Raw genomic sequence first — 24,943 nt, 5'->3', positions numbered from 1 at the left:
ACACACAGCTGAAGAACTGTGTCCCACTGCTGATCCAGCTAGCCAACTAACTCAAAATAAAAAATAGCAGAGTTGAGAAATTACATTTAAGGAGCCACTGAAAAAAACAAAACAAAACAAAAACAGACCTGTGTGACAACAAAGTTATAGAAATTATATTGAAAACCTATTCTAAATATGATGTGTCTGTGAGTTTTTAAATCATCCTTACCCACGCAGCTATCAAGAGAACACACTGGTGTCTTCCTGTAATCAGACTGAGGTGTGGTTTTTTTTTTTTTTTTTTTTCCCATCCAGATTTCTACAGGTAACTAAACAAGCGCTTCCTGTACACTCAGACTGTTTCACCCAAATCAGAAATATGTCACTCTATAGTGTTCATGACAAAATAAGAAAACCTACAATGTTGGCCAGTGGACTATGACTACATGGAACAAACATGTCTGGAAGAACTGACTTAATGAAAGGGCAGTGCCTTGTTAACAGGTAGATATTGATAATTAACAGCTGGCAGACAAAGAAATGTAAAACATTTCCTGAGAGGTTACTAAGTTGTGTTATACTTCAGAACTGACATGGCCAGGACAAAATGTGACTCTTCGTTGTACACTGACATTAACGAGGAAGCTTGTTTTCCTCTGGACACTCAACGTGAACACTGGTATGGATTGCCAGTGTATTTCCTGGAATGTCTCCCTGCAATAAAAAAGTTTCTTCCTCACACACACTTGTTTCCTTACTCTGTTGAAAACTTGACTGCAGTACATCATCCTGTTTATAACCTGCTTCTGAGCTAATGTGGAGCTACCACCATACTAATAATCTAGTTTACAGGGACTTTCATACCATGATACTAAAAACCCTCCTGTTGATTTCAGCTTCTTCTTAACTCAGCCTTTTAAAAAATTGTAAAGTTATACTATTTTCTTATATTAATGCAATCCTGTACTACACTTCTATACAAAAAATCCTACACAGATCCCACTAGTAGGCACTTATAAGCCAGGAAGTACTAAAGATAATGTTGCCAGTGAAATCTGAATTCTGCCTCTCCTTATTACCATCCTCTAGAGCAACAAATCAACAGGCTACACAGGGAGACTGTGAGATTCTCAAGAAAAACTATACTGTTTTTAGTGTAGGGTGTGAGAATCCTCTGCAGGAAGCTACAAAATGTCAAGCTAATTGCTTGTACTTTAGATAATTTCAGATACGTTTGAGAAAAGAAAAAAAAAAGTAATTTTGCCTTATCTACAGCAGAATATTCAACACATAGTGGCTGAACCTGTGAGGGAACAGCAGTATGAGCACCAGTGATGCAGTATATCTTCAGCAACCATGCTGTTTTGGGTTCAGGCTTACACCCACCCACATATGTTGTATTATACCATTGCATAACAAGAGATCTCTGGAGCCTGAATTCTCAGTCTCTGTGGCTGCACACTCTGCAACTGCTGTGCCAATAAAGCAATGCTGGTGCTGCGTGCTGGAGCACCACCCCATCAAAGTGCTACTAGTATGGCTTTCCCTGAGACACAGACTATTTTTTCCATCCATCTAAGAAAATTGTATGCTAAAAAGCAAACTCCTGAAATGGTTCATTAACGTATATGCAAATTACAAATGCTTTCCAATAGTTGCTTCTTAGTACAAAGTCAAAAGGAGAACAATTTAGAGTGCTATTAACATGGTGGTATTGAAACTCCAACAGGAATATCTGAAAATACACATATTTGCCACAGTCAGATTGCTTGGACTTTGACAATGGGTTAATATTTGCAGTTGCTGGTGTTGCTATTACATGTGGAAGGTATTTGCGTACATACTATTTCAAAGCAAGTTTAAATATTGGCTTCCAGATAGTTTCCCACATCATGTAGTTCAAGTATAAGTTGTAGTGAGATGGGTGTTGGCGTCTTCTCCCAACTGAATAACAATAGGACAAGAGGAAACAGCTGGAAGTAGCATCAGGAGAGGTTTAGACTTGATATGAGAAATAAATTCTTCACCAAGAGTAGTCAGGCACTGGAACAGGCTGTCCAGGGAGGTGGTGCAGTCACCATCCCCAGAGGTATTAAAAAAATGTGTAGATGCGGCACCTCAGGACATGCTCTAGTGGACATGGTGGGTGTTGTGTGCTTTTTTTGGACTTTTTTTTTTTCTCTTCTCCTGGGTGGATGGCAGGACTCAGTGATCCCACAGGTCTTTTCCATTCATGACAATTCTGTGATTCTGTAAGAGAAAGTAAGGATACTTGTTACAGTACTGAGCTGCTTTACCTAAAGGGTGTGTAACAACAGCTTTCATCTCTCAGGACTGGGGAAAAGCTCAAAGTGGACAGAAGGGAAGAGGCCTGGCAAGACTGCAAAAACACCTTGCTGCGGACTAAAAGGTTGTTGGGGAAAATTTTGTCTTTCTTTTTCTGGGTACCCAAAAGAAGGGGTGATTGCTATCCTTCCTCTCCATCCTTTCCCATTATGGGATGCAAACTGGAGCATAGGAGGTTCCATGTGAATATCAGGAAGAACTTCTTTGCTGCGAGAGTAACAGAGCACTGGAACAGGCTGCCCAGAGAGGTTGTGGAGTCTCCTTCACTGGAGACATTCAAAACCCGCATGGACGCCTTCCTGTGTGATGTACTCTAGGTGACCCTGCTCTGGCAGGGGGGTTGGACTAGATGGTCTTTCGAGGTCCCTTCCAGCCCCTCGGATCCTGTGATTCTGTGATTATCAGAGCTCTGAAGAATGGATCTGCTAACCCAGTGGAATCAATGATGAAAAAGACTTCGGATTCCGGGGAACAAGAGCACCCCGGCTCCGAGCAGAGCTGCGGCGCCGGAGCGGGGCTGTCCCCGCCGCCCCGCCCCGCGGTTGGCTGAGCCGGGCAGCCCGGCCCCGCTCCCGCCTCGCAGCGAGTCCCCCGGGTGGGAAACACGGGGAAGAAGGGTGTCACTCCGGGGCCGGGGCGGCGGGAAGCCACGGCCTGAGCGAGCAGCTTCGCCGAAGCCGGCCAGGCGGCCAGCTCGCCGCCGCGCCAGGCAGCGGGGCCGGGTGCCCGCGGCCGCTTCGCTCCCCGCGGCGCTGCCGGGCGGGCGGGCAGAGCCACGGCCAGAGCCACGGCCAGAGCCCCCGGGGCCGCGGCTGCCGCTGGGAGACGACGCGGCGCGGCGCGGCGGGGCACGCGCGCCGCACGGCGGGGCACGCGCGCGGCGGGGCAGGCGCGCCGCACGGCCCGGGCTCCGCGCCGCCCCCGGGACGCGCCGGCCCCGGGACGCGCCGGCCCCGGGACGCGTCGGCCCCGGGACGCGCCGGCCCCGCGCGCCGCCCTCCCCCCTGGGCTGGTGCTGCCCGGGCCGCGCGCTCCCAGGCTCGCGCCCCGCACCCCCCGCTCGCGCCGCGCGGGTGCGCCCAGGCTGGCGCGCGCCCCGCCCCCCGGGGCTAGCCCCGCCCCCGGGACCGCCCCTCGCGCCTGCTCCGCCCCCTTTGCGCTCGCGCCGCTCCCTCGCGCCTGCCCCCTCCCCCCGCCCGCCCGCTGCCAGTGCGGTGCCTGCGCCGGGAAACATGGCGTCGGAGGGGATGATTTTAACCAACCACGACCACCAAATCCGCGTCGGGGTCCTCACAGGTAACGGGCCTCGGCCGGGGACGGCTCCGGGGAGAGGCGGGGGGGAGGCGGCGGGCGGCCGCCGGTCGGTGCGCGCCGTCAGGCCGCCCCGCGGTTGCCCCCGCGGCCGTCTCCCGTGGCGGAGCCGCCGCTGCCGCTGCGCAGGGAGGGAGGGAGGGAGCCGCCGCTCCGCCGTGCGTGCGGCAGCCGAGGCCGAGGCCCGGGCCCGGGGACGTGGGGGCGGCGCTCAGACCGCGGCGGAGAGCGTGTGCGCGGGGCCGGGCGGCGTTGGGCGCCGCTGCCGCAGGCGGGCGGGCGGGCGCGGGAGCGGGGCTGCTGGGCGCCGCGGGGCTGCTGGGCGCCGCGGCTCGGCGGGCTGGCCCGGCCGTAGCCCGCCTGGAGGGGACGCGGCGCGGGGGCGGGCGTCTGCCGAGGGGGACGGGGGGTCGAGGCGTAGCTGGGCTTCCCGCAAACGCGGCGAAGCTGTGAGTGCGAAGGCGTTGGAGAAGGGAGCCTGTGGCCGGCGCGGGCTGCGGGCCGGCGGGAGCCGGGCCTGCCTTCCCCGGGCGGCAGGAGGCGGCCTGAACTCCCTGCCCGGGGCGTGCCTTGGAGCGTGGCAGGCTCTGCACAGCAGACACCTTTAGGATGACTCCTTCCCCTCCTCCTCCCTGGCCCTTACTTTCGGGGGGAGGGGGGGTGCGCGCCTTCTGTTGGGAGGGGGAGGAGGGCGTGTGTGTTGCTGCTGCTCATAGCGCATGGACCATCCTTTAATAAACCCCTGGCACATGACACGCGATGGTTGCACAGAACGGTTCCCGGAGCCGTAGCTGGTACGTGTGTTGAAGGCTTCAGCGTTTCTCTGGCCTTGAGGGCGACGGGGCTTTACGGCCATTCCGCTGTACCGTGAGCTCGGCACTCCGGTGGAAGCGCGTTGCGCCCAGAAATTAAGCCCCGAGGGCTTCGGGCGTACAAGGGCGCAAATACCTTTTCTTTTGAAAGAAGGGGTGAGAGATTTAAATTAAATTTCTGCTTGTCAAACCATCATCGGGAGCCTGGGAATACATGACTGTTCGTGGAAAGCCGCGGTGTGAGCAGGCTTAGGGTCGGAAGATGCACGGGCTGATAGGGAATGAGTTCATTGGAGAGGAGCCCTGGAGTTAACCCCGAAGTTATTTATTAAACCCAGAAATATTTGATCCGAACGCCCCCGTCTCACGCCTCCTTCCGGGGCGGGTCCCGTGCCCGCGGTGCGGGGGGATCTCCCGCCCGGGAGCCCCCGGGGCGGTGTGCGCTGTTCCCCGGCCCGGTGCTGAATCTCCGCCGCCGGGAGCGGGCGTGGGGCAGGCGGCCGTGCCTTTCTGAGAAGCCTTTGGCTGCAAGGTGATTTGGACGCTAGAAAAGCGTATTATCATAGAAGTGGAAATCCTTAGCATTGCTTTCCAGTTGCAGGCAGTCATATCCGTAGTAAGGACAGGGCAGGTTTGTCCGTAGACAAGGGTCGGATTGGGGGAAGTTTGTACATGTTATTCCTGAAAGCTGGAACATGTGTGCAGTTGCAGAGTACTGTAAAAGTTAAAGTGAGAAGGAGATGTCTGCTAACAGAATACTCTTTCCATATTTTGTACAACTTAATGCTGTGTACCTTGGATTAGTGTTTTCTGCTGATCAGTGAATTGTAATAATTTTCACCTGAAAATGTTTCCAGGATACAAATAGTGTTTTTCTTAATCATTAAGTAATGATTAAGCCCTGCAATAGGTTCAGTTAATCTTATAGAATACATAGGGTTTTTTTTCTACCGTAAATCCTGTTTGAGCACTATTAAACTCTTTTTAACTTTATATTGTAATTTGCAGTTCCATTGAGGAGATCATGTGGCCTGATTTTAATTTTTTGTTTTCAAAGGAAAAACAAAAGGCATAAGCAAACAGAAAAGTTTTAGTCTTTTCCCCCTTACTGCCATTGTTTTGAATTGCAGAATGAAAAATTTTGCAAATAATTATTTTGCCATTTTGAAAGGGGACACCTTGGTTTCTAACAATTTTCCTAGCCCATTTTCTGTGTCCCTTTCTGTGTACGTTTGTAGACATGAAATAAACTTATATACAAAATATGTTAATTTAATATCATATATTTGGCAAAACAATTATTTTCCTCTCTGGCATTTCCTTTAACCCCTGAAAGTGAATATTTGCACTTCAGAGGGTTTGAACTCCCTGTTTGTTTCTGCTGTTTCAGCTGTGGAAGGACAGCAAATTTAAAAAATCACACTTCTGATTTTTTTCTTATAGAAATGAACTAATAATTGCTTCTTGGCTGGTGTAGGAAGAAATGGAAAGGTTAGGTATGAGCACTGGTGTGGTTTTTTTGTTTGTTTGTTTGTTTTTTCTGTAATCACAATAGCTCAGTGATCAGAAATTAGATAATTAACATGACTTCTTTAGCTTTTCTAATTAAGACCATAGCCATATGTTTGTTTTATTAACAGTATATACTTATGGGCTTATCAGCACAGGCATATAGATTTATGTTCCTATTAGTCCTGGTATATGCAGTTTAGAAAGTACCATTATTGCACGTTATGGTAGTATTTGCATGGAATGTAAATTTACTTAGGAGTAACTCCTTTGAATTTCTTTGGAATAAAGTTGTGTGCTTAACTTGAAGTGAGGACATAAAAAAAATTGTCTGGGCATGTTTTTAACCTTGTCAGTTGTTGAGATTGATGTACATGGCTTCAGAATATATTTGTAAAGAGTGAATAATATTTGTCATGTGGCTTAGTTTCATTGCATTCAGTTTTGTTTTGAGTAAGTTACTGTGTGTAGTTTTGCTTAAGAGACATTTGTATTTGTGTGTGTATTGCTAGTTTTCTATGTAGAAACAAATGTATTTTTTCTTTATTTGTGGCAAATTATGACAGATGTAATGGATTAGGCAAATAGAAATTTTAATTACTGTTTAGCCAAAGTAACTTGTGTTCAAATGCAAAATAATGCTGAATGCAGCACCCTGTGTTTTTTTGTTTTTGTTTTTTTTTTCTTTTTAAATCACTTGTTAACTTCTCTTATATCCAGAATGTCAAGGTATTTTAATTAAGAGTCAATGAGAAGAATGGAGTTAATAAGTAGGACATTTTCTGCATGTGAGAGAACTGTTTTCCTGAAGTCTGGAAAAGTACTTTAGAGTATACAGCATCTGCTGATTTGCAGATGTCATTCATGTTTATTTTTGAGTCTCTGCAGAGCAAGTTGTAGAGTTACGTTTATTTACTGAAACAGGAGGAAATATAAACAATGATTGATTACAAAACTGTGAAACTTGTTGAAAACTGGAGGGTTATGTCTTATGTGAATAGAAGTCTCACTAGTTTGTGGGTAGAAAATTGAATTCTGGTCTTCCACATTCACATTTCAACACATTTTGTCGCATATGAAAAGAATGCAACCATGAAAGTGTCATATTCAGCCCCAGTGTTTAATGAAGGGCTCAGACTAAAGTTACTGCTCACTTAAGTTCCTAACCTAGTTTTTCCCTCTTCTAGCATTGATACGTAGTGCAGGCACATGAACTAAAAATAGAACATCAGTGTTAATGTTGTCATGAGGTTACCCTTATAGTAAAGTACATTTTAGGAAAACCTTGATGCTAGCTGTCAGATTGGGAGATTTTTGTGATGGAGAATGAGATAGCAGAGTTGGGCTAGTAATGGCCAAAACTTTGTCATTTACATGTTCCGCATATTTTCTTTTAAAAAAGAAACAGAGAAACAAGAAATGTGGGTCGATAAACAAATAAAAAAGAAAAAAATTACTACATTTATGGTAAAGGTAGGATTATATTAATGCTTGGTCTGTTGTGTTCTGCACCAATGCTTCCTTAGTGAAATACAACTCCTTGATGGGAAATTATCTTGGTTGCCCCTTTCAAGCCTTTTATGTTGGGGGTATCTCTAGCAGAACAGTTGTTAATCGGTTACCATTTACATAAGGATATTGCATCTGGGTTAGTGAGTACAGCATTTTGTAATGCTGAAGTTGGCTAGAAAAGAGAAGAAAATGTGTGCAGTTCCCAGAGTTGAAGCAGTATTAGGTCATCCTTCACTGGTGGTGACAAAGGTAGAAGTTACATAATCAGTGACCTTTTATCTTATGTGAGAGACTAAGCAGACCCTTGTCTAGAACTGTCCAGAGAGATCTAAACGATGTTGCCATTTCCGCTAGCTTGATGGAAAAAAAGAGGCTCTGATTCTCTCTAGTTGCTCTTTTATTTTGTCCTTTTCCCGTGTTTTTGCCCTGTTTACCTCTCATGTTTTCTGTCCAGTAAGTATCTAGTGTAGCTGGTCAAAATTTGATGGTTTGTTACATTTTTTTTTTTTTTTTTTCAGAGTATTCCTGGTATAAATGCTAATAAAGCTTCATTCAGTGTTTATCTGCTCTTGAGGTAGGTCTGTGATAAAGTCACCAACATTTTTACAATTAAAGAGAATAAGGGGTTTTGGAAAAATGCAGCCTTTCACCAATGATTTCTGTTTCAGGTACCTTATTCTTCCTTCCAAAAAGTAAAGATTAAAGCATTTTGAATTTTAGTTTTTGCCAAGAGCCTACGCGATAAAGCAGACAAAGGGTTCTGAATGTATAATCTCAGACTTTGTTTAGCCTCTTAACACTGTAGTGTGAAAGATTAAACTAGCATCTTCAAGGGTCTGAGACCATTTAGTTTGTTGAAATAACAGCACGTACGCATTATGTCCAAATGGATCATTTTGAAGCAAGTGTTCTTCTCAGTGAGGATGTTGTCTACTTGAGAACATGAGCCAAACAAAGAGATTACCTGGGCAGATCTGAAGTTCACCAATGTAAAAGTTTTGTACAAAATATCTTTAGGAACCATGGGGAACAAAATGCTTAGAGTGTCACTATTTGTTGGTCAGACTGTTTTAGAAATACGCTGTTTCTTTTCCAACTAAAAATTCATATGCCTCCCCTACTTTGAGGTACCTTCTCACAACTTTCCTCTAAAACTTTCCATGACTAGCATGCAAGTTGCATGATCTTTTCTCAGTGGGGTTGCTGTTGACGTTTTGGACATGCATTGGAAGTTATGGTAAACTTTCTTATAGTGGTGTGGGTGGGAGTGTAACGAATGACATTATGTTTGCTAGGACTTGTCAGATTGCCCTAATTTTCTAAATTGAGATTGGTTAGTTTTTTGCTTGTTGTCTGCCTTTCTCTCAAAAGCTGCATTTTTTTTGGGTACTTGTCTTCAAAACATAGACTCAAGTTGGTAGCTTCTTCTAGAAGCCTGAGTATTCTTCACAAAGCTTAGTTTGGGAAATGAATTCTAGAAGCAGAGAAAGTTGTGCATTCACTAAGAGTGAAACGTTCTAGACTCTGAGCAACATTGATTTTTGTCTTTCCCAAATGTAAAGACTGTCATATGTTGAGTTTATCCACAGAAACTAGGAGATCTCCCTCTTTGCCATTTGTAGCCCTAAGTTTTCACAAAAGCATTTCTTTCTGATTTTTTTATATGGTCATGATGATAAGCTTTTAGGTTTGGTGTGTGCAATCTGTGCAATTGTCCAATTTCCTTTTTATAGATTAACAGTGCTGCATAGGAACCTTTACCTTTTATAGTTAAAGAGGAAGAAAGTCTTGGATTTTTTGCCCTGCTCTTTAATGTACAGTGTGGAACAAAAATTGGTGACCGGAATCTCACTGATAAAGCAGACTCACTGTTTTAATTTGCTTGCTATGATACTGTTTCTTTTTGAACTGCAGGAAATTAAAACACTGAAGCTAAAAGCATGTAAAGCGAACAATTATTTCCCAACTATACATACATGCTGTAATTAATACCTAGTTAGGTAAGAAATGGCCATTCCTTTGGAGGTTTATGTGTTCTCACAGAGCAGGGGGGAGAGGTCTTCTCTAATCAGTGTTTCTTAATTTGGAGTTTACTTACCCAAATACGGTTGAAAGGTTTCCATTGTTGTCCATGCCCAATGTCTGTAGTTGTTATTTAGTGATACAGAGCTTATCCATTACATTATGCTTTCATTTAATTTTCTAGGTCTGTATTTGTCCCCTTTTCCAGTAACGCAGGAAGACTTTCTGTGCTACTTAGTTAAAACAATTAGCAATTGTGGATTTCATGAGAACTAAGTTCTGTAATGACCTTTAGCTGGTTTGCTGACTTTAACTGGATCATAACATAATATATGATTATCAGTCCATGCTTGGGAGAGTCTAGCATACAAAACCCTGATGCAGAGACACAAAATTTCTCACCTTTTAGTCTGTTTGCTTGTTTTTCCAAGTAAGACAGTAGAGCCTCTTTGTTCAGAGGTACTTTTAAATCATATTAGGATTTCGTAGAATCATAGAATGGTTTGAGTTAGAAGGGACCTTAAAGATAATCTAGTTCTAACCCCCCTGCATGGGCAGGGACACCTCCCACTAGACCAGGTTGCTCAAAAGCCCATCCAACCTGGCCTTGAACGCTTCCAGGATGAGGCATCCACAGCTTCTTTGGGCAACCTGTTCCAGTGTCTCACCACCCTCACACTAAAGAATTTCATCCTCATGTCTAACCTAAATCTGCCCTCTTCCAGTTGAAGGCCATTAGCCCTTGTCCTCTCACCACAAGCCCTTGTATTTCATAGCTTTTCTGAAAATTTCTGTCTTGGCATTTATAACACTTTAAAAACGAAGAAGTATGCTATGTGAAGTTAAAGTTAAGATTCTCACTTTGCTTTTTCTGTTGTTCATGTAAAAAAAGTTAATTTTGAGTATGTGGGGAATATTTTTTTCTTATTCAATAGTTGAAGCAGTTTTGCTGACAAGTTTTAGAAATATTTTATTTGGAGATCAACAAGCGTAGTTTTTGTTGTCTGCAATTTGTGAGATTGGTATTATGCAATGGGAGGACCTGATAACTAAAAAGGAGAGCAAATTTTAGCTCTTGATAGAATATTATAAGGTCTTGAATTGTGGATTAAATAAAATAAATCATTTACATTCAATTCCTATGTGTAGATGTAGTATGCAATTCTTTTTGTATTGAAATTATCTTACATTAGTAACCTTATATAAGACAGAATCCTTCTTTTAAGTTTAGCAGAATGCCTGAAAAAGCTGTTCTTGGAGAATAAGGGGGTGATAAACAACCGTATGGGAATTTTTATATATATTTTTTTAAATGACAAAGCAATTGAGAAAAGTAAGTTGACATTTACAAGTAAGAGTAATTGAATAAAAAAGTACTTGGAAAAAATAGGCGTAATTAGGCAGTTATCTTAGAAAATCTCATTTTGCAAGTAAGAGATTTGTATGTGATGTTTTGTTTACTTGTTTTGTTTTCATATGAATTTCCTGAGGCCTATTTTATGCCTAACTCACTTGTCAAATTAGCATAAGCCCTTAAGAATAATTTTCTGACCACATTTTGAAAAATCCTGACAAAACAGGGCTCTGTCTTACTATTACAAGATGGGTGAATGATATTAATGGCATTTTGTAAGGAATAAAATGCATTGTCTGTTCCTTGTACTGTGAGATAAATAGCAAAACTTCCTCTGGCTGACTTCAGTGATTTAGTAAATAGCTATGTATTACAAAATCTATTTTTGTGCAGTAAAGTTGTTTGGTTTTTTATGTTTACGAAGACCTGAAAGGACTGAGTCAGTGTTAATTTAGCTCCATATGCAAGTGAGTTACCTAGAACAGTAATCTTTAATAGTTTTATACTTAATATGACACTTCATTAGGTAATCAACGTACAAATTACATTAGTAAACCAATACAGTAGGATATTAAGTATTGTGTATGTATTTAGAACCACAACCATGGAAATACATGTTTCTCAAATATCCTTTTCCTTTTTAAATTAAATTGTATCACTTACTATGTAGGAGAGTGAAGAAGCAGAACAAATGTAGGCTTTGAACTAGAGTGTATTTTGGGCTTTTGAGTACTTACTGTATGATTATGAAATTCTTAGTTTTCTTCATTATGTTTTATGTTGTAGGGAACTTAAAATCTATGCAGAATATTTTTTGTTTGACAAATCTTTCTTGTATTTATTTTTTTGCTTTTCATCTGTATCATATATGAGCTCGGAGACCTAAAAATGGGAAGTAGAAATTTAAGTATACATGGTGTGTAATTTTGTTTGGTTTTTGCTGGTATTTTGGTTTTGGGTTTCTTTTTTGGGGGGGTAGTTTTTTTGTTGTTGTTGTTGTTGTTTATTTATTTATGCTTGGGGGGATTTAAATTAATCGTGAAATCTTGGAAGTGAGCTGTTATTCAGAATTGGTTTATGGGAAGCTGTATGGATGAAGAAAATATGCATTCTTTAGGAATGAAAATAAGTTGCAGCAAATTATCCTGCAGATCTGGCTCAGAATGGGAAGGTTTCTTGGATCTCTGCAAATGACGGAATAGGCAGAGATTGCCATTAAAAAAATAATACCCTGTTTTCTCTTAGCAAGCTTCTTCTAATGCCCTGGGATAGGCTGTTTCCAGAGAGACTGACAACAAGGCCTGAGATGAAGTGTGTAAAGCCTTCATCCAATAATTCTTGAAGAGACACCGAATGTGACAGCAGTTGAGAATTTGACAAACTAGTAGATAGGTGAGGTATAACTCCCTAACTATTTGCTTTAGATAAATCTAAATGAAGGTACTGCAATTGATGGTGGGCTTTTTTAATGATGACTTTAAACAGATTGAAAAGTCTGAGGGGGAAATTTCCTTTCTTTCAGCCTCCCATTGTGAGGAATTCCAAACCATTCTGTACATGCAGACATTTTTTTCTGGCATTTATTTAGCAAAATAAAGAAGAAATCAGTAAAAGGTAGGTAGAATAAATCAGAAGACTTAAGAGAGTATTGAGATTTTTGAGAGAAATCTTACAACTGTGACTTTAGGTTAGCACTGTATGCCATAATCCTTTCAACAAAAGGCAAGGCACAGAGCTTTAGTAAGTTTGGTATGGTCATGTTATTAAGATCTATACCATTCAAGTTGGGTAGGTTTATACTGCTTTGGAATCTAATGCTATTCTGACTTCTGTTTTTCAGGAGCACACTCTGTTCTGCAGTAGGGAAGTAAGCTGTAAAACCTTAAGGTCTGACCTTGCCAGCTAAATTCTGGCAGGGTAAAAATTAAAACTATTACCAGTGTTTCCAGTGTGCAGAATTTTCTTATTTCAGTGAGACTTAGGTTTTTTTTTCTAAGCATCGAAGGTCAGAATGGAAACTCTTAAAGTTCACGTTAAAAACAACTGCTGAAAAAAGCAACTGCTGAAGAATTTCCTGTGATTGTTAAGCTTCAGGGGTGCTCACCTGCCTCTTCATATTTCTTTATTCCAAAGAGTGTATCTCTAGTTTATGCACAATGGTTTCAGTACATGACTTTTCTCTTTGGCTTGGCAGTTGATCAAAGAGAATTACTGAAAATACTAGTTGTCATTTCACCATTGTTTTGTCAGAAAAGGGTTCAAGTAGACTCTTTCTAGGGCTTTGATAAGCAGAATTTCTTTCTGGAATAGGCATCTGAGGCAAATTTCTGTATAGCATTAAACTGGGACACCATGGATTATCCTTAATATTATAAAAATCTCTTAATTCCTTCATAGCGTCCTGTATTTGGTTATTGTTATGTGTAAGATGCTGTGAGGATTCATCAAATCATAAGGGAGGTTTTAGATATGAAATAGTAATCATTTTCAGTATTTCTTACCAGAATAGTAGCAGCTTCTGGTACCCTCCCCAAAATTTTAGCAAGTCTTCATATTCAGATTATCGCTAGTATCCTTTTTCTGCACCAAATCAACACCTGCTAAAAGCGTTCTACCTGTTCTTAGCCTCTAGAAAGTAAATTCAGCTGTGCATATGAAAAATATGCAGACAAGGAACAGTTTAAAATGAATGGTTGAGATCTTCCTAGCATCTAGAAAGTATCTAACAATTAGGGCACATTCAAGAGCTTGCTCTGCTCTTTTTTTATGATACTGTGAAAACATCAGCCTGGAGCCCTTTGAGGCACTAGCAAAATATATAATTAATTCAAACCATAAATTTAAACTTAACCCCCTAGAGGCTGACACTCCAACTAGCAGCCTTTGTGGGGAAAAAACAGGCAGATGGAGAAATTCTTTGTGTTTGGGTAATTAGGTGCTCTCTCAAACAGATGTTTTCATGTGATGGTTTTGTGTAGTTCACTTGCAATTATGCAGAAAATAGTCTTGACACTTCTTTATCTAACTAAGTGGTGTCTCCTTTCTTGCAAGTGTCGCTTTTTCAGGCCAGGTATCCTCTCAGTGTTATTTTCTAGCTTGTCTTGATTGACAAGTAAAGATGTTGCTTCTACTGAATAACAAGCAGGGAAAGAAACACAGTGAAGGTAGGGAAGGATTTGCCCATTATAGGAACTTATTTTGAAGAGGAGGGTAGATCAAGATATGTTTTCCCATTTTGTATATAAGCTTTTTTGTTTGTGTGAGTAGCAGCTAGGTGAGTATGAAGGCTGTGCTCGGCATTTGTGCTTAACAAAGACTTGAGAATTTGGTAACTGTATGCTGAACATTAGAATTCTGCAGTGTTAAATTTGGGAAAAGGTGAATACTGTGTTATGTGCTTGATTCTGTGATTCTATGATTCTTTTTATTGATGTGTTATTTTTTAATAGTCAAAGCTTCTAACATTTAGTCTTTTTAACTTACTATCTTGACTCCAGTATGGCTGACAGAACTAATTTGAAGGCTGTATATGTTGTATTTTTATATATGCACCTATAAACATTTATTACATGAGGTATCAAATCATAATTACATTTTATATATATGAGAAATTACCTATTTCTACCAGATCTAATTTGCCTTCTGCTTTAGAGATTTGTTTTTCAGCATACAATCTGTCATCTTACCTACACTCAGTATAGTTTTTCTAAGGGTGTCTTTACCAGTCCAATTAGGTATTATGCTAACTTTGAGGTTACTAACCTGATAGGTACTAAATGACAGTTGATCATAAAATCATAGAATGGTTAAGGTTGGAAGGGACCATCAGATTCCAACCTCCCTGCTATGAGCAGGGACAGCATATGACATGCAGTTGACTTCTCTTTCTTTTGTTGGACACTTGTCTATACAACAGCTATTTAAAACAGGTACATGCAAGAAAATGTTTTAATTTCACTTTTGCATACCTTATTGCTGACTTGAACAGTATCATTGCCTTTTTCTTGAGTGCACTGTTACCCATGTGATTCAGGTAGTTGGAACAACCAGTCACAGGCATCAGCTAGTTGGGTAAGTCAGGCTTTTGGATTCTTGATATTTCCTTAAAAAGTGGGAGGCATTGAAATGAAGGAGGACAAGTAGTTTGGTTACTTAATTGTGGTCAGTGAACCACGTAAATTTATTTAAGGCCTTATTTCACTGCAAATGAGAAGCCTGCTGGTCCATGCGTATGTCCAGTATTGTAAATTTCCATGTCTTCTAATTATGGATTGACTGTGGTTTTTTGGCATCCAAATGCAGTGGTTGGAGATAAAGGTAGCTAGCTAAACTGAGTTTTTTAAGTTGCAATATAAGTAACATCTTCAATATTAAGGCACTGCTACAGTGGAAGAGTGATTTTTGAAATAGCAGAAAATACTGAAATGCCGTAGTCACTGAAAAAGCAATCCTAACATTAAACCCACTCCTTCTTGAAGAAAAAGATTAATAATAAAAATTGAATGGTATGGTAAGTGGGAGAAAAAGAAAGTATACAGGAGACAGCCACATTATATAAATCAAAACCACGTCATAAAGTAGAGCTTCTAGCAAAGAATGTAGAGATTGAGGTTATACAAATGAGGTGTAAAGGCTGTTAAAGGAAAGCAGACTAATTAAAAAGGGGAAAAAAATAGTGCACTTAACAATTATGCCTCTGTAGGTATCTTCAAGCATCCCATTCACTAGAAAAGTTGAACACATCGCTTAGCAAGGGCAACACCAGGAGATATATTTTATAAAATGAATAAAGAAATGAACCAAATATACTAAATGCTTGTAATCTTAGCAGTCTCTCTATAAAAATCCCTCACTGAGTCTTAGTCAAAGTTGACAAGTATTGAATCTTTTAGCAATTCTTTATGATAAATTTGTCTTTTACTCCGTTTTATTAATGGTGAAATTAATCCCACCTGAAGAAGTGATCCTGTCCACGAGCTCTCATTTATCCCAGCAAAATTGTTCATACATATACAGTGAACAAAATGTGAACTGGTCCAGATTTTGCCAAGCTAGTTTTAAATTAATTTATCTTGGTTTACTACAAGTAAATGCCTGTGCCCACACATTAGAGATGGGAGCAAGTTGTTTCCAGTAGAAAGAAGATGGGATTTTTTTCTTTTGGTAATAATGCATGAGAAAAACTGGTCTTTGGCCAAGGCATTAATGCCCCATACACTGTTTTCAGGCCCTCAAAACTTGTACTATTACTGCAGTGCAACTTTATCAAACTTCAGGTGAAAACCTAAGAAGTGACACTCTACAGAAGGGATTCGATCACATCTGGTAGCCTCGTGCACCACCTGTTGTCCACTGATTATAATTTGAGAGTCATTGACCCAAGGCTACATACAGTGGCCCAAAACTCAATTGCCTTCCATTTGCTTAATCACATGGACAGAAGCATATGCTGTTTGTTTGTGAAATATTTCTCCTTTTTTTGGATACTAAGTGATTTGCTTCCAGTTTTAAAATTGATTGTCCTACTTCTGGTGATGTCTGGTTGATGTGTGAATCTACTTCACTAAAGTTCTGTCTTCTTTCAGGAGAACATTAGATTCTGTGTATTTTAATCACTTTTAACCTGTATAGAACTACTATGAATTTGGTGAGGTTTCAGAATTTAATTATAGCTTCTTCTACAACTGATATAAAAATTAAAGTTTTGGAAAAAAGGAGAGAGGGAAGTAGTCTCAAGATTTTAATTAGCTCCTCTTTTGCTTCACCTCCTCACCATTAAGCAAAATACTTGAACATGCTACTTTATTATTGCTTGCAAGAGAATAAAGCATTAAAAAAACCCAAACTGAGCTCTTTAAAAAAAACAATGGAAGGTAAAAAAGTAAGGACATCAGATTCCTTTGTTGTCATCTTCTTCCATATCTGACCTTTGCATTTGATTTAGATTGTGCAGGCTAAACACTGGAAACAGCTTTTCAGTGCTTTTCTGCTATTTTGTATTGAAAATACTTTTCAGTTACCGTCATTTCTGTTCTTGTGTAAGTCTTGTTCTTTGTGAATTGACAAAGGCATACTTCCTTTGGGACAGTAATACCTTTTGTTGCCTGTAACGTTACAAGTTATATCAAAATCTTTCTTAGGAGTGTTGTTTACTTTTTAGGTTGTTTTTCCTTTGGGTGTATGTGCTTTGATACAAAATACATCATATATCTTATTTGGATTATTTTTGGTGTTAGGTGAAAAAGTCAGCCTCTTGAATGCAAGTAGATTGGGAGTTTTTTTACAGAATTCCTGCTAAATGTCAGGTGCTTTTTCCCTGGTACGGTTTTTTTGGAACTGTTTTGAGTTGACATCTGCTGAAATTTTAGGATTTCGTTATCAGATCAATATTCATAATTACCTCTGTTTTCCCACCTCTTTTTTTTTTTTTTTCCCCTTAGATGTGACACATGACAAGGCATCTCTTTCACTTTGCCTTGCATTCCTGAGTGACTTAGGCAAATCAATGAAATACTTTTATTGCCCCCACTCCCCCACTCCCATCTTTCCTATCTTAGCTCTGAGAAGAACATTTTTTTTCCATAAATAACTCCTTGTAAGCATTTTCATTTTTGACCATGGTATTAATGTTGATTCTTTAAGACTTAATTTTTTTTTTCCCTCTGTTTCTTTCATTTTGCAACCAGTGGACTCTCAAATAGTTTACTGACCAACAGAATGTATACATATCTGGAGTAACTACTGCTTTAATGCAATACAAAGGAAGTCACTATAAGAAATCACTGAAGAAGACTGTGGTGGACTGATCCTGTCCAGCAGCTGAGCCCTCACCCAGACACTTTCTCACTGCCCCCAAGTGAAATGAGGGAGGGAATCAGGCAAAAGTGAGAAAACTTGTGGGTTGAGATAAAGACAGTTTTAATAACTGAAGCAAAGCTGTGTGTGTCTTACAGAGGTCAAGGCAGACAATATCCACTGATCTCCCCCTACTAAGCCAGTCATTTCTGGTAGAAAGTAGATTTTGTTGGTCTGGGCTCTGTGTTCTGCTGCATTTTTAATCTACATTTTAGTCAGACAGGTAGAAAAGTCTGGTTTGCATGAGGCCTTCTGCCAGACAAAAAATGCCTATAAGAAATTTATAGCTTTTTCTACTAACCTGTCTGCCTCTTTCTTCAGGAATAAGGACATTTTATAGATCATTGCAAAGAAGCAATGTCCCACTGTATGACTTTACCATAGATTCTGGTCCACAACCTGTAGGATGAGTAAAGACTTACAGACATCTATTGTCAGTTCACGTTGCTGGTTGTTCTCCTACAGTTGGTGGACAGCATTTTTACTTCTCACATGTGATACCTTTTTATGTATGCTTAGGAGCCTTTGGGGATTCATCTCCTTTTCTTGTCTCTTCAGTGGAATCAGAAAGGGAAATTCAACTGCCATACATTCAAGGAGTTTCCTTCATTGGGGGGGGGCGGGGGGAAAATGTGGATTTTAACAGTGTTAGTTCCATTTAAGTAAATGTAATACATCTGTAATGTTCCTCTGGGCTGTTACACTGCTATCTGATGTCAATTACTGTTCAGTGATGATGCATCTTAAAATACAGATTGGGGTTTTAACCATGTTATATGAATGTAATTGAAGAAACTCCCTTTATTTGGAGCCCAGATGAGATCATCTGAGTAAGGATGTGCTATAAAGATGTTTAAAGCTCACTGTCCTGCATGACTTGTTACTGTTCTCTGTTTTGTTCTGTATTGGATGTAATTTCAGATATTGAGTTGTAACTGAGAGCATTGCTTGCTATGTAAATCTGTTTTGAAGTTCTTTCTGCCAATGTAATTTATTTTTTCTTTATACATTTTGTAGATTTCTTTTGTCTAAGTAAGTGCTTTGCAAATTCTCAGGAAAAAAGAGGTCTTGAAACTTATATGCCAAATAGGCTACATGCTAAAACAAATGCATTTTTAAGTGTCTGTGAACAAGAACTGATACTAAAGTGATATGGGAGATTCTTGAATAAACTTGAATTCTTCTATTAGCTTGGATTCACTCTTGTAATTAGCTTTGGCTGCTCCAGCCTGACTTCTCAAAAATGGCTTACAAGACTGTTGTTGATTATTTAATAATTATAGAACTATTATAATGTTATATATTAGTTAGAGATCCTTAGAGATCACAGTGAGTTTGAGTGTTAAATGAGATGCCATTTATTGTTTATATGACAATCCCTGCATCAAGGGCCTACAGGTCATTTTAAATAACAAAATTTAGTAGTTGAGAGTAATTTTATTTCACATCAGAATTTCTGTGTCAAAAGAAAGTGTTATTTTAGGATTTTTCTGTGCTTTATCATTGTTTGCTACTAAGCCATTTCACATTAAGTAACCAGGACCATATATCTTGAAAGCATTACATGGACACAGCTTTGTCCTTGGTCTCATTCTCTTTGGTTCCTTTTTTTTTTTTTTTAATAGAGTATTTTGGCATATAATTTGTTAGCTGAATAGCTAAAATTCTGTATAAATAGTTTGTCTGTTCTGTAGTAAACAAAGGTCTGTATCAATTCACTGGTCTGCTCAAATTAGCTAATTCAGAGAAGTACAGTTCTGTGTATGAGAAGTATGTAATGTATATTTTTGTTGTATACTTAGCTCTAACAGAATCTAGAGGGTTTTGATTTTCCTTATGGTCAGTCATGATCAATATTGCCAGAGTTTGACCTTTCAGGATGAGGGCTAAAGTGTAGTCACCAAACTAAAGGACAGACTTGCAGTAAAAACAGTATTCTAAGAGTAATAACTGTATATTTCTTTAATAATTACAGTTTGCAAACATCAAAATATACTGAGGCACTGCTAATCCACTGGAAATGACATACATGGAGTGGTATATTTTTGCTTCCTCTTACATCTTACAGGTTTTATTTCCGACTGCGTATATTCTTGCTCCAGAAAATAAGAATTGGAGGTGAGAACTTGAAGGTGCAAAAAGCATCATTAGTAGCTTTAACTTAATGTGGTATTTGAAAGTGTCTAACAATTTCTGAAAGAATGAACGAATACTTCACAATTAGTTTATCATATTGGTCAACCAATGTGAACATTACCTGAGTTTTAAGGCCGGATTGGAGAGATTTACATATATTTTAGATGGAAGGGAAAAAAACAGTACGTGATCCAAAAGATGCAAGTTGCAAAGAAAAGAAAAAGAAAAAAAGCTGCAGTTGACACAAGAAGGCTAGCATTAACATTAAATGTGGTAATGGATGTTGGGGGTATAGGAAGGTGTTGAGTCATAGTTTTAGACTTCCAAGGTGGATTTACTAGAGTTTGTGTGCTCCAGAGAGCAGAGAATATTCTGTTGATCCAGTTCAGCAAATACTCATTTGGGGAAATTATGATTGTTCCGCTGAATGCTGCGTTAAAAGTAGAAGGAGCTTTAAATGTTCTTTAAAATGGGATGCACTGCCTTTATTCTCTCTGTGGAGCAGTGCTATTAAGAGCTACATCCCCAGCTATACACTTCTGAAATTAAAAAAGTTTCATGGCTGAAGAGGAGCCCAAATTATAAAAAGTCATGTATTTCTGAAGTGAGATATAAATAGTCAATCCAAAAAGTCTCTGTAACACTTCATAGGCTTGATTCATAAAGAGACATAGATGTGGTGATGCTTCAGTATCTTAAAATTGATTCTTTGGACTATCAGTAGGATGAAGAGAACAAGGTTCATATTTTTGTGTTTTGAGCTATTGTTGCATTTTCTTTCCCATTAAAGGGCAAGTAACAAAACTGAAATAGTCTATGGAGCAGGGATAGAAGCTAGGTCTTCTCTCCAAGTTAAGTGCCTCAGCTATTAGGCTATAGTATGGTCCTTCTTGTCCTGGTTGTCCAGGTGCCATAGCACTTTCATTTTTAACTGAGTAGTTACCTAGCTTTAGCAGTTAAGAAGCTTGTCACCATCCAGACTTTTAGTTTCTTAATTAAAGCACTCTTCTGGGAAACAAATAAGTGGGTGTCCTGGTTTGAGCCAGTATGAAGCCAATTTTCCTTTTACTGATTTTTAATTTTTTTTTTTTTTTTTCTTCAGTGAGCTTTCTTTTTAAGCAGCACAGCAAATTTCCAGCTAGTGGACTGATAACACTGGAATGTTTATAGATACTGCCAAGACACCAAGGACACTTTGCTCTACTTGTAGGATTTACTGCTTTGGGCACTAAAGGAGCAGAAGAATTGTATCTACAATCCTCCCATAGGGAGAAGTGGACTAGACAGCAAAATTGGCCAGAGGTATTCCATATATCTATGTAAAACTTGGTATAAATTCATGGATCAAAGAAGTAATCTCCCTTCTTCCCTTCTCTTCCTTTCATGGCCAGTATCCTGGGAGGACTGTCTCTTTCTCCATCACCATTGATCCCTGGGCTCCTGCATTCCTGACCCTCACAACTCTCCCCTCAGCTCCTGTCTGCTCTGCCGCTCTCTCCAGCAGCGCTCTGGGACATTTCAGAACTGCTCACAGCTCAGGCGATGCTGTGGGAGTTGCTGGGGGTGGGAGGAGGCAATAGGGATTTGCACATTCCTACACATACTTGTGTATATTTGTACATGTTTTCTTTTATCATTAGTATTTAATTAAAGCTGTCTAGTTCAGTTTTCAGTCCAGGAGGTCTCCCTCCTTATTCTCTCTCTCCCTTCCCTACTTGGGTGGGAGGGGGAGAGGATTGAGAGCATTGTTGTAATTGGTTTAATTGCTGATCCTGAGTCAAACTGTGTCAGTGTGTTTGAATCTCCATAGGCTAACAGAGAATTAAACCCAAGTTCCTTGCCTCCATGATGCTTACTGTAATCCAGTATGGTTCTACAGGAAAAGTTCTAGGTTGGTAGTCCCAAACCATTTGTAGACCCTTGTGTGCCTTGCAGTGCTCTTACTCAGCATCTTCCACCATCATTTCACAGGGAGTGTGTGTGCTGCCTCAGGTGTACCTTCTGTGTTACCTTGCGTATAAGATTAAAAAAAATAATAAAGAAATAAAATACGAAATCTGTTCTCAGCTCAGTTTTTTCACTTTACTAGAGAAATAAATTTTTTATGTACTTCACTGCAATTTTAAAATTAGTTACACTTACTATTTTTGAATTATTTTGTATCTTAATTTTCTTACTAATGATGCTTCTATGCAAAATTGAAATTGGAGTTGCTTAAAATGATGGGTGTCAAGTCTTTTTGTTTCTTCTTGAAAAAAAACACCATGTCTTTTTTTTTTTCTTTCCTGGATTTCTTTTAATTTCATAAGGAATACAGTCCTGAAAAACATAATAAGTGGTGATATGACCTTGGCCTTATCTTATCTAGCTGGTTCTTTTAGAATAAGATGGTACTGCATCGTAATTTCCTGATGGCATGTGCTCCCACTCAGAATCTATTTTAAGAAATGACAGAAGCACTTTCTTGTATTTAATCTTGTGCTCAAGAACACTGGATTGGAGTGAAGAAAGTCTACAGAGTAATGACGTTATGGAAATCAAAAGAGAACTAATGGAAAGTAATTATTTAATCTGTGTAGTAAAAAAACTTATAATAAAAAAATGAAAATAACAATCTATTTTTTGTATTTGTCTATACATATGTCCATATATGTGATTCATACAACAAAAGAAATACTAAAGATTCCCACAATGATACATGTGGCCCACTTTGTCAGGCAGAATTTTGAAGTTCTAAGTTTAGTGCGATAATGGCCGTTATAAATTGCAGGATGTGTTTTGGAAATTTATGATCAAATCTTCTGAATAGCAGAATATCTGATCTCTTTCCTAAGGATTTCTATTTTGACACTGCTTTCAGTTTGTCAAGAAAAGGTAGTTTGAGTCACGATGATAGTAAGGGGCAAGCCCTAAGATGAAAACTCTTCAGTATGCTGCAAATACTGATCTACTCTGGGCAACTGTGCATTTTCGCAGAATGTAATGGTCCCAGAAGTGTTTGAGGCTACTCTGTGCAGTTAATGTTCATTGAATTGACATTGTTCAGGTGAGTACAGGTTTTTATAAACCTGTTAGTTCAGATTAGCTGTATTTCAACTCAAGATAAGTTATTTGAGCATAGAAGACCTTTTGTTATAGCTTTATATTGCACTTAGAAAACAGGACAGCTGTGTGCTACATAATACAGGTTAGCACAAATACAAGAAGAAAAGCCTGGTGCTAAGCTTAAATATTTCAAGTATCAGCCATAATGTTTTCTAGGGGACTAGAGTACTTTTACCTTCTTTCTGTGCTAAGTTCCTACAAGCTTCTCATACTCTGAATATAACTATTTCCAGTGTGCTATTAACACCAAACTTTTTCTTGACTGACCTGTGGGAATAATTAGAATTCGGGAAATGGGTCACAGAGGGGATTGACTTCACCTAGCTTGCTTATTTTACGTTAACAAAGTGTAGGTAAGAAATCTTTCTGTCTCTGCAGTCTTCAGTTACAAAATCAGGACACTAATGAATGAGTGCAGTGAATGTGTGTAGCTAGAATTGCATGACTAAACAATGTGCTATGGTAAGTTTAAAAGGCTGTTACCCCAAAGTATCAGTGTCTTCCAGCTGCTGACATGTGAAAACAACTCATTTTGAGAAACAAAGAAACCTCCTAAAGGAATCTCACCTAGAGAGTACTGTTATGTTTTTAAGGTTTAATTAATGAGGAAATGCTGTGGGTAAAACTGATGTCTTTCTCTGGAAGTTGATATGCCAGTTTTGCAAAGCATTCTGTTCAATACATGAAGAACATAAAATAATACAATCATACCTCTTTAAGTACTGGATTTCTGTGTCTTACAGAGCAGGAATTTTTTTTGGCACGGTCCTTCCTTCCTAGCAGCAGGCTCAGCATGTTAAGAATAATTCTGGTGGAGGTAGCATGCTAATTCAAATGCAGTCAAGGAATTAAAAATTATTCAGAAGATGCAGTTTCTCATGGGTCTCCAAATAGTATGGTGTTTTAGTCGTGTGGTTTTTGTGAGTAGGTAGCCTACAGGGTAGTTCTGGGGTTCCTGTTGAAAGATGCTCATTCTCGGGGGAAAAAGCAAAAAGAGAAAGCATGAAGGGAAACTTTCTTAAATGTCAGCTGAACACAAATAAAAACATACAATGAGTAAGTGAAATAACTCTCCTTCATTTGCTCAGTATTGGATTTTGTTCTTTTAAGGAGTTAATCCATTAAGGATGAAAATTACACTGTTTTGGTCTTCAGTACCAGCATAGCTTGAGGAAATTTTCTAGTTTACTGTCTGTGTGTAGGTACAGTTCTGAAGCTCAGGTGCAGACAAATCTGAGCATAGTGTGAGGGACTGTAGTGTGAAATGGGATCTGTCTGAACTAGTAAATCCTTATAAGATCAACTTGTTAACCTGTGCCTATTGAATTGGTTGCCTGAAACAGGAGTGAACAGTAATTCTGCCTGATTCCGTAGTATCTCAGTCAAGCCACATTCTTTTTAGTCCACTTTATTTCAGAGTTTTTATTTTCTTCTGTGTTTCTGAATTTGTTTTGTAATTGTTATATTGCTGTCACTTTTACTCTGTATAGAAAATTATCTAAACTTTTTTTGAAGTTAACTCTTGGTTTAGGAGATGTAAGCTTAAAAATCCTGGAGGTGAGTTTCAGTCAGTTAAAATGTGTGTTGTTGGCCTTTAGAATCACACAGTGCAATATTCCACTACTGTTTCATTTTTAATTATAGGCATTTGTAATTAGTTTAGAAAAATATTCTAATATGTATTTTGAAATTGCTCAGCTAATCCAGAAATGATAAATCAGCTGTTCTGTGATTGCAGTATAGGTTACTTTCCTGTTATGTCAGAAAGAAAGTATAAATCAACAGCAGGTCTGAGTTAGCATGTCTCCATAGCTAAGTTAAACATAGTTAAGTTTTTGTTGTTGGTGGGTTTGTTTTGGTTTGGTTTTGGTTTTTTTTTAATTAATTGTTTTGCTGAACTTCTAGCTTTCAATACTTGAGATACTGGGAATTCAGTCTTATCTGGGAATTCAGATAATGTAACTTATCAGCATTTTCTGCTTGGGTTTTTATGAAGTTT

General features: G+C 39.6%; 1 protein-coding gene and 1 long non-coding RNA gene across 28 annotated transcripts in view; both read left to right on the top strand.

The window, feature by feature from the left end:
- Nucleotides 1-440: 440 nt before the first annotated feature.
- On the top strand, nucleotides 441-725 carry LOC127385016 (uncharacterized). Its single transcript, XR_007889568.1, has 2 exons — nucleotides 441-486; nucleotides 569-725. It is a non-coding gene; the product is annotated as an uncharacterized LOC127385016 (long non-coding RNA).
- Nucleotides 726-3,519: 2,794 nt separating this feature from the next.
- The window catches only part of GPHN (gephyrin), a 270,378-nt gene continuing 248,954 nt past the window's right edge, over nucleotides 3,520-24,943 (top strand). For all 27 annotated transcript variants that reach the window (XR_007889566.1, XM_051620187.1, XM_051620185.1 and 24 more), the window contains exon 1: nucleotides 3,520-3,624. Coding sequence is in view for 26 of the 27 variants with exons in the window: in XM_051620187.1 (XP_051476147.1) it covers nucleotides 3,561-3,624 (64 nt within the window). In the remaining variant the exon portion in view is untranslated. The remainder of the gene's footprint in view (nucleotides 3,625-24,943) is intronic.

This window comes from Apus apus, chromosome 5 (assembly GCF_020740795.1).
Source record: "Apus apus isolate bApuApu2 chromosome 5, bApuApu2.pri.cur, whole genome shotgun sequence".
Lineage (NCBI taxonomy): Eukaryota > Metazoa > Chordata > Aves > Apodiformes > Apodidae > Apus > Apus apus.
The sequence above is the reverse complement of the archived record's forward strand: the minus strand, read 5'-3'. Positions and strand labels throughout refer to the sequence as shown.